Here is a 10,821-nt window from a genome sequence, read left to right as displayed (position 1 = left end):
AGTACAGCAGAGACTCCGGTCCTGGAGACCAAAGCTACGGTCTCCCCCTCGACTACGACCGCGACCAACACTGCTTAACAGACGGGCTTCACTAGATATAACTTTGCGGTTTTGGTGCTTCCGTGTAGTTTGTGTTGGAGTTTGAGTCTGAACAGCATAGCCACACGCGAGAGTGCATGGGACACTGACCCGGGTGATTTATACGTGTAAGAAGTTACAAACAGTCCCTTTAATGTTTGTAAATGAATTATCTTCAATAAAAAAAACAAAAACATTTAATTTAAAAAGGTCTTCCCATGACCTGATTCCTCAATGTCAGCTACGGCCCGGATTGCAAGTATGATATCCTAAAACCTAAATTAAAAAGTTTTAGAGGTGTCACATTAACATCACTACATTCACAAACATGAAAACCATTAGGCTGAAGACATAATGTCACATGCGATTTTAGGGATACCAAAAATATTAAGTACAACTACAGTATGACATACCTCAGGAGGTAGCGAGGTCGTCCGCTAATCCATCTCTGGCCCCTGCAGTCAACATGTCAAAGTGTCCTTGGGCAAGATACTGAACCTCAAATGTGTGTGAGTGTTTATCGCTCCTGATGAATGTGTACACAATAGATTACACAATATCAGCCCGATTATAGCTCGACACAGCCGCCGTTCGGTGACGGCTCAGTACAGGGACGACAATGAATCTCACGCACAACAATTGATAGTTTTATCCCGTGTAGTGTGTCAGAGTAGACGACAACCTAGGCTTTATAAGCTATATACTGTTTAACAAAGGAGGACAGATAATAATGCACACAGTGCACTTTCATAGACTGAGCTACATTTTAATTGTGCACACCACCAACAGCTCTACTCTGCACCTTTATAGACTGGTTTTACTGTATTCTACCAATAATGTACAGCTTATTCAGCACTTTCGTCTACTTAATAAAAAGAATTCTCTACCTCAGTTCTCATCCATCGCATTATAATATATTTGACATTTCTTAATCGCCTGATCTCTACTGTATATCTCCTATATTTATCCAGCACTATATCACTTTTTGCACTATATTCACATTTTTAATAATCCCGTATCTCAGCTGTTACCCTGCTCTATATTCAGTTTTAACAGTTTTCTTCATCTCCTGGTACATTTTTTGTACTTTGTACTACTAACTTTTTACTGCCTTTTTACAAACATGTTTTGCACTATGGAACTGTGATGCTGGAAACTTGAATTTCCCTCGGGGATCAATAAAGTTACTATCCATCTATCTATTTATCTACCACTATTAGCATTAAGCTTCCTTTCCGATGACTCACGACGACCAGTGATTGGTCGGCGGCCGGCGTGTAGTCTGTCATGTCTCTTGGCCAAGTCACAACAAGAATTTATCAAGAATTTATGACTCTCAATCACCTTATCTGACACAATGACCATCGTAACCGACAAAGACGTCACATATGAAATGACCAGAGATTGTGTTGCTTGTTCAGGATTGAACCAGTATTTCCTCTCAGTTCCATAAACAAGACTCCTACGTGTGTTTCCACTAAATGTTCGACACACCCTCTCAAAGGCTTGAGCATTGGCCTGTCTGAGGCCTTCGGTATGTCTGAACAATATCTATAAATGCTTATTGTACTCGACGCAGGCGTTCAATAGCCATGAGTCACAGTCATAAATTACCAAGAAAGAAAACTCAACTACATAATAATCATACTTGTAATAATGACTGCTATTATGAGGCATTATAACAGCTTTTATAATGCACTGTACATCATGTTTTGTAAGTTTATATAATACAAAATTTGAGGGTGTTGGTTCCACAGAAAGTGTTGCCGATGGATTAATACCCCCTCAATATAATTCATGACCCGCTCACTGGTCGAATGCACGTGTTTCTAAGCAACACAGATATGAGAGTTGATCGTTGGTAGGACACGTACACCAGTACGAAAATGTCGAGGAAATTGAACAACAATAACAAAGGCAGATCCAAAGGTGAATCATATTAGGCTGAATCCAGGCTGGAAGCTCTGAAAGAGGAAATCCATCTTGTATATGTGGCTACGAGAATGAACAGGGGCCAGTTTCTAGCGTAAGTAGAAAGATTTACAGAGTTACAGAGTGGATGCGGTTATTGAATAAAACCCAGAAACCCCCTCAAACCTGGTGACGTTCTGGGTTTTACTCTGTAAACTTGTCTGATTAACTCAGTAAACCTCACAGTATTGTGACACGACAGTCTGGTAACGACAACTTCCATTTACTCAACATGTCCTGCGGCTGCATTGCATTATTGTCTATTATGACTGGCTGCTGGTGAGGAAATCGAAGCGCGTTGCAGAACTGACACACAGGCTCTTTGACTGTGACGAACTGAAAACCCAACGGCGGCTGGTATTTTGAAAGGATGTCGTCTTCAAACGCCGCCGTGCGGGAAATATCTCTACGTGACTTCCCATCACTGACGTTTAGCTGATTATCCGAAGAATTAAGAAGAACACTGCACCACCAGAAAGAACAAAATCATAAAATTGAAGCATGAAATGGAAGTGAGATTGAGAAAATTTGTCAGCGAAACATCATAAAACATTATTTAGTTGAGTAATATCTAAGTGAACAAATATATCAGGTTGACATTTAAGCCCACACAGAGTACAAAAATATTGCCTTTGATCATCGCTGGTGTTAAAGGGTAACTTTTTGTATTTTTCAACATGGACCCTCTTGTCCCATGTGTTTGTGTCAAAGTGACTAATGGGGACCACACCTTTTTGAAATTGGTCCAGCATTGAGGGAGAACGCTGTTACTGGCAGCCACCAAACCAGCTGACAGGGCAAGTGATTCAATGTAACGAACTAAAAGTGCACGTTGTGAAATCTGAATATCCGTAAAGCCTGGCTCAAATAAATACGGGTGGTCGTCGAAGTCAAAGGCCTCGTTCCCATTGTTGGAATCATCTAAATATTCGGCCATGACATTGAAAATCTTTTAGATAACACTAAACTACGCTTTCTGTACTCCAACATAACAAACTCTGCCCGGCTGCCACTCGCGTTTCCACCATGGATGTATTCCACTATTCTACCGGCAACACGTCACCTCGCCAGATTTCAGAACAAGACTTCTCCTTGAGCCAGACTCTTTCCATAATATCAGACACTTAACAAATTAATAACAATCAGAGTCTGTCATGACGTAAATGACGATGCCAGCTTGCCCCGATAGGTTCATACTGCACCCCGTGAGCAACTGCCGTCTACAGCGTTCTCCCTCAATACTAGACCAGTTTCTGACATTATTGTCACCATTAGTTATTATTATTATCACTTAGACACAAAAACGTGGGAAAATAGGGTCCAGGTTGAAAAATACCGAAGTTGCCTTTTAGTTTACACAAAACAAATTGCCATTTTTGGTCAATAGTGTCTTTAAGGTGGATTTTCCCTCCAACTTTTTACAGCAGATGCAATTGCCTACAACAAATATAACGAATTACTATCTCAGGTCGAGGACTTGCAAAGCAGGGGATTTCAAGATTCTGCACAAATTAGATATTACATAACTTTCCATTACAACATCATGAAGAAGTGCAGAGTTCATGAGACATCAATGTCAGCCGAACGCTAAAGAAGAGAAACAAAAAGTGACTTGAATACAAACTAAGAAAATGAAGAATCCACAACAACGTTCTTACATTTCATTCCCACGGACGATTATTTGGTAACACGGCTACTTGAGTACTAAAGGGGAACTAAGGCCATTTTCAAAATTCATACATATTATTCCTACAGTCTAAGACAGTCCAAAATCATATTAGTAAACATGAACAACTGTCTCCCAAATCCAAAAACTAAATCTCAAACTTGTGATGTCATCGGGTATAAAGTGTGGAGCTGCTCCATTGACAATGAATTGGGAGAGATGACACAGAGCACCCGGGGGGATGTTCTGAGTATATTGGTACATTTTCTGTTTCACAACTGACAACACTACAATAGAATAAAGGTCGTTTGAGTATAAAAAGGAAAATAAACATTCTATGGGTCCATGAAATCAGTTTCCCATTAATTGTCTATGGAGCAGCTCCACACTTTATACCCGATGACATCACAAGCTTGAGACTTACTTCTCTGGTTTCTGGCTTTGAGAGAGAGGAGCTCATGTTCACAAATATTGATTGAACTTTCCTCAGCCATGGAAATAACATATTGGAATTCTTAATTTAGGGGGTGTTCCCCTTTAATAGTTGAAGCTTTACTCACTTGGCTCTTTTTTTCCTATCTTGAACAGTAAAAGCATCACTGTGGTTTAAAGCTTTGCAGGCTAAACAGAAAAACATTCTTGTACCAAAACACTCTGCTTCCACTGCGGCTTTCGTGGTTCAAAACAAACAATGTGGTATCGGGGGTTCTCCCCAAAACACCGACAAGAGCTATTGTGTTGCAGTTTGTTCAGCAAGTGAGCGATACGGATACGCCGCATGCTTTTGATGTGAAAAAAATAAATAAATAGACGTTCTATATTTAAAAGATCCCATTTAATTTGTGGATATGAAATCGGGAAGCAGTTTAAAACCTTAATTCAACATGCAGTGACCATAAAAGACACCTCACAAAGATGTTAAAGGTGTGAGAATCAGATTAGACCCAGCTGGTAGGCAGTTTCTGTGTGTTCCCGGTGATTATTAGTGTTCTAGTTACTCACAAAAATCAGTCCATAAAATCCTGTGAAGGGCTGTGTTCTGACGCAGAACAATCAAGCTTATAAAATAAAGACATAATGATGATGATTCTGTTTGGATGTTGTGATAGTGGAACATAAAATGTACAAAAGAGGAAGAAGGTGGTGGCATTCAAATAACAACAGTGTCCAAAATTCACTCGGGATGTTGTTTAAAAAAATCAAGGTCATATGTGAAGCTTTGCGGTGCTGATGTTGTACAAGCTGCGGCGTCCATACGGCTGATCCACGAAGGAAGAAAACTCATCTGTGGCACAATTTTTAGTGTCATCCAAAAGGAAACAGTGTACCTTTCGTAAAGAAATCATCTCAAGAAACTCCAATCGGGTTTCCAAAAGGCCTCTCGTACCATAGCAGAGAGTATGGTTCCATACACAAATGAAGCCCTTGAGTCTACTTTGGTACCTAAATCATTGTGCTTACTCTCGTCCACGACACATTTACAATTTACACTGCTTCACTAAGTTACAAAACTGTAGAAAATACTGTCTTTAAAACCAGCTGGTGTAAATTGCTCTTTAAACAAATTTGTCCGATGGCATATATAAATGTCCGGGAATGCAATGGAAGAGCATCATAGTTGCCATCTCTTGACGATTTCAAAGCATACGAAACAATATTCGACAAAGAATCCTTTTACGTTGCTATGCTGTAAAAAGGTAATTCAACTATATAAAAACTCCAAAAGAACTGTACAAAATAAAAGCATCAGGCTTAAGTCATCTGGTACGGCACATTTTCATACATGTATTCCTTATGAGTAGTGTCCGCCAGCCTTTACAGTTGCTGTTCTTGGTAATAAAAAAAAGAAAGAAGAAGAAGCTTGTTTTCACACGTAAGCGCCCAATGCTGCGTGGAACTCTGTGAGACACTGAACAAGCTGCTGAAACTTGGGCCTCTCCTCCGGGTCCAGGGCCCAGCAACAAGCCATCACTGCAAACCTGCAACACAGAGGGAAGCAGAACAATATGGGTCAAATCAAATGTCTGACCACAAGCAATTTCAGGGTAATGTTGGGTGGTTTGTACGATGGCGTATTAGGGCCATTGTGGGTTTAAAAAATTTAAATTATGGAGCCAGTGGGAGGGGGTAAATTTCCAAGAAAAAACTCAGAAATTCTCTGAGATTAAAGTCACAGATAGTGTTTTTTTTATGTCAAGGAACCACATCGCTTCACTTTGTAAGGTAGGATCAACCTCATCACACCACAATCATCACAATCAAACACTGCGGTAACGTGAGCTGCCGAGTGCAAAATATATTAATTATATTATTATTTATGTTCATAAAAAAACACAGAAAGAACATGAAAGAAAACGCGCCGTATATGTATCTTTCAGGACCTTCGCTTTGCTCAGAGGCCGTCCGTCAGAGAGGACATCAGAAACTGCAATCTTTAGAATTTATCGGATAACCCACTGGCAAAATAGGGTCTAACATGAGGAAAAAGTTAAATTACAATGCGTACCTTTGTCAGCGTTATGCTCATAAAATCACACAGAAAGAACATGGAAAAAAGTGTGTATATGTATCTTTCAGGACCTTTGCTTCGCTCAGAGGCCATCCTTACCATAAGAACACTACTTTAGGTGCAACGAAATACAAACGGCAGCTGGCGTTACCCTGGTGCTGCAGTTTTTACTTGCAAATTTATGAGAATATCCTATTTTTTTTCTGGTAAATTTACGACATTAATCTTGGAGATTCTGTGTGGTTTCTCTGAATTTTACCACCAAACCCCGGCTATTTTTTTTTTTTCCCCCACTTACAATGGCTCTAATAAACAGTCGTAGTTTTGTGTTTGTTAAAGACAACAAAAATCGAGAGCTGGTAAACTCATGGTATTGTAATTAAATGCCACACATTACTGTAACACCTACAGGACATTTTAGATTGTCCTGAAACAGGAGCTGCCTGTACAACGCTGATATAAACGAGTGAGATATAATCACTTCTTAATCAAGAAGTAAATGTTTTATTTTGCCACCTCTAATATTTTGGAAAAGGAAGCCGTCACCTCAGCACCATTGTATTGAGAAGGAAACCATGTTCAGTTACTTAACAGATATCGGGTGATTATTCCCTGAAGTCTTTGCGGATAATCAACACTATTCAGGGTTTTTCCAGCACAAGAGGTATTTTGGTGGGTGCAAAAGAACATTTTAGAGCTGTCAAAATAAAATAAAAAAGTAGGCCCAAAGAATATATGATGGCTTTGGCTTCTCTGAAACTCAGAAATGACACTGTTAAGATTAACAGACAGCGCTTAAATACAATTCAAAATTAAGGTTGGAATTAAAAAAACACATCTAGGTTCATGACAGAATGTTGGAAAAATAAAGTGAGGACTGCAGTTGTGTATACAGATTGTCCAGCTTGTAAAGCTTGTGATAAAAAAAACATTATCAGAACTTAATTGTAGAGAGTTAGCAGACATCCAGACATATTTTATGCTGGACAAACTAGTGGGGGTGTAAAGCTTTAAGAAATGACACGCCTATAAATGACTAAATGGGAGCATACACAATAAAAAATTAAATACAGACATTATTGTGTCCCCTTTCTGTTTAAATTTGTGAATAAATATTAATAAAAGATAATCATTTCTTCGTAAAGTTAAGGCCGTCAGTGTTCAGAATGATAAACAACCACCCAAAGCTTCAACTCAGTGATTTCAGTCAATCGTGCATCCCAAACTAAACCAGCCTGGTGGTCCACCACTGCAGCCCTGCTCTGAGCCAGGAAAAAAACCCAGTTATTACCCAGCGGCGAGAAGGTGACAGCCTCCCTCGTTGCAATGTGGATGTTGAGGACACAGCCTGTGAATAATAATGCTGTGGTGGGAGAATGGTGCCTTTGGGCGTTGGCTGCTCCTTCTTCTTGACAGTTGCAGGATTGCTGATAAGCTTTAACATTCACCCACACTGGTGGCTGCTGAACGTTTCATTTGGCTCAGCTCACATATTACAACACACACAAGGTGTCAGCACACTTCATTTGGGGAAAGTCTGCAATAACATGCTTCACTACAAACATCTACAAACTTACATTTTGTTTTTATACTGATGACAACGATAAGGATGAGCAAGAGTTCAAGCATGTCAAAAATGAGGATTGACTACTTATTAGTACATTTAATAAATTATAGAAACAACTCCATGATTTGGAGGCAGGTCAATCTTTCCATCAGTGTTTTCAGACTCCTTTTTTTTGGTTGAAATTTTAGAAGATAATTTATACTTTTATTGCTGAAAGGGTAACTTTGGTATTTTTCAATCTGGACCCTATTTTCCCATGTTTTTGTGTCAAACTGACTAATAGGGACAACTATTTTTGAAATTGGTCCAGTACTGAGGGAGAGTGCTGTAGACGGCAGCTGCTCACAGGCTCCAATGTAATCCTATTGGGGCAAGCTGGCTTCGTCATTTACGTCCACTAATAGTGCTTGTTTTTGCCATGACAGGCTCTGATTGTTATTATAAGTAAAAAATGTCAAAAAGTGAAAGATTTTTTTTGTCAGAATTTATCAAAGGACAGGATGACATCTTCCACCTGCTTGTTTCGTCCATTTAACATCTTTGTTTTTCAGCAATCGATTAACAAGAAAAATAAAACGTATTTGTATTTGTAATGTGTTTGTATTTGCGTGAGTGCACTCTGTAAATCAACGTACAGTTCGTCTGGACAGTTGATTGGTTGTGCTATTCTGTACCCATCCTTCAGATAGGCCGACATCTCGAAGGGGTCTATGTCGACGTAGGGGGTCTGACCCAGGGTCATCAGTTCCCACAACGTCACTCCGAAGGCCCACTGGGAAAAACACAACACGTGGTTAACACTGAGGCCGGTACTGAGCGTTCATTTACAACATTTTCTAATCATCAACACAAAGCTGTTGTCTTTAATGTGTTGGCATCAAACAGGATAAACAGAAACCACCACTTCCTTTCAGAGTGCGGAGACGCTGTGGTGCCACTTGCATTAAAATACAAAAATTGGTCCACAGGAACAATGCGAGGAAATTATGCTCAAACATTTAATACAGAATATAAATCATTGCTGCAATCATTGTTTTTGTGAAGAGACTGGAAGTAAACAGCAGGGTGGCCGTTATGTTTATGAAGACTGAGGGTTCAAGGAGCTGGGTCAGCGAGGGGCCCGCCCTGCATGTGTTGTTGTGCTGACCCTTCACGCTGACCTCCCAGAAGGAAATAAGGAAAGGAAGCGTTTCGTGTTACTCTTATTGTTAACCCATATCTAAGGTCACAGTATAAACTAAAGAGCTTACAGTATTGTTATTTGGTATTTTGGAAGTCAAGCTAATGTTGTTGTCTGTTGGGCTGCAGTTTGCCATGTTATGATTTGAGCATATTTTTTATGCTAACTGCAGTACCTGTGAGGGTTTCTGGACAATATTTGTCATTGTTTTGTGTTGTTAATTGATTTCCAATAATAAGTATATACATACATTTGCATAAAGCAAGCATATTTGCCCACTCCCATGTTAATAAGAGTATTAAATACTTGACAAATCTCCCTTTAAGGTACATTTTGAACAGATAAAAGATGTGCGATTAATTGTGATTAAACCTGCAGTAGGCAGAATATTTTTGGTATCATTGGGAAGAAATTCCATAATAACCTTTCAGCATATTGTAATTCAAGTGTTCTGAGAGATAACTAGATCTCTGCACCTCATCATGGCTCTGTTTTCAGGCTTTAGAAAAATCGAGCCTGTGACGGGAGACTTTGGCCAATCACAGGTCATTTCAGAGAGAGAGCGTTTCTGTTGGCTGTACTCCTGCTTGGTATTTCCTCAACTGGTCTCAATATGGCTCACAAACTTTCTCATTTTACAGCTAAACAGTACACTACAAGATGTTTCTGAAAACATTTGAGGAGAGGAATAGGCATTTCAGTAACAGAATATTGATTCATATTTGATCAGCGCTGCCTAGTTTGAATGTTTGATCGGAGTTTGCAAGTGATTAACAGCCGGCAGCTGGACGGCAGACTCCAGATCAGCTCTTACTGCTTGTTTTCCTCCGGTCTGTGAAATCTTGCAGATGCTGTTAGGAGCACCGGAGGACACAGAAGCCAATGATATTTTTCAGATTACCTGTCTCATGTATTACAGTCAAGATATAGTGACCGTTTTATAAAAATAACTTTTTTTTAAAATCATATTTGCTTCATTTCTACCCACTGCTGCTTCAACTATGGACGATCATGCAATTATTTGCGTTTAAATATTTTAATCGATTGACAGCCCTAAATATGAGCCCTGAAAGGAGCAGGTTTCTGTCGTGTTAGTATGTCCTAACCTCTAATGGGGTGACACCGAGCCTTTAAAAGGAAGTGAAGGGAGTGATTGAGGACACAGGACACAGTGATGGGAGGGCTACTTAGAGGAAATACGTGATGTACAGTAATCCACCCTGTTCCTGCATCAGTGCCCACGCCACTGCCAACATTCCCAACAAGGGCCTAAATAGTCACCTTCTCATCCCGTCCCGTAGGTACCCAACGTGCGTAACCACTGACATAAGGATGTGGAGCATTTATGTGCGTAACACCGGCATGTGTGATGCTCTCTTATGATGCTACGCAGTTCCAGGTACCGGTCTGGACTTCCCCTAAATCGTAGTTGGTGGGTAATGCCAGGCCTCTGTGACTGTAAGTGTAGGGGAGGGCAAGGGTGGGGGGGGGTGATTACTATGAAGCGTTGTGACCATAAGAGGAATGCGGAGGGGTGGGGGTATGTCTGGCTGGTGCCTGAGCTGTATCTCTAAGGATCTGTTGAGCTTCCCGACTCTCTCCGCCGCGCCCACTCTGCTGTCCTGAGACAGGAAAGACGGAAGAGACACACGGCGTGCAACACTCTACCTCCCTTCCCATTGACACCTTGACCGAGAATGGCTTGGATACAATTGGTGCCATTTCCTGCATCATGCTCTCTGTATCGTGTCCTCTGAAACCTTTGTAGTTATTAAAAACCCTCAAAAGGCAGGAAAGGTTGTTGTTTTACAGTGAGTACCAGAGAATGGATCAAATCATTATTTTTGCAA

The 10,821-nt window shown here is 40.3% G+C and overlaps 1 protein-coding gene across 3 annotated transcripts in view; it reads right to left on the bottom strand.

Moving 5' to 3' along the window:
• Positions 1-4,531: 4,531 nt before the first annotated feature.
• The window catches only part of ryk (receptor like tyrosine kinase), a 57,325-nt gene continuing 51,035 nt past the window's right edge, over positions 4,532-10,821 (bottom strand). For all 3 annotated transcript variants that reach the window (XM_037770315.1, XM_037770313.1, XM_037770312.1), the window contains 2 exons: positions 8,427-8,563; positions 4,532-5,694 (listed from right to left, as the gene is read on the bottom strand). In XM_037770315.1, coding sequence (XP_037626243.1) covers positions 5,583-5,694; positions 8,427-8,563 — 249 coding nt within the window. In that variant the 3' untranslated portion in view covers positions 4,532-5,582. The remainder of the gene's footprint in view (positions 5,695-8,426; positions 8,564-10,821) is intronic.

This window comes from Sebastes umbrosus, chromosome 5, assembly GCF_015220745.1.
Source record: "Sebastes umbrosus isolate fSebUmb1 chromosome 5, fSebUmb1.pri, whole genome shotgun sequence".
Taxonomy (NCBI): Eukaryota; Metazoa; Chordata; class Actinopteri; order Perciformes; family Sebastidae; genus Sebastes; species Sebastes umbrosus.
Note: the sequence above shows the minus strand (reverse complement) of the source record. Positions and strands in the feature narration are given on the sequence as shown.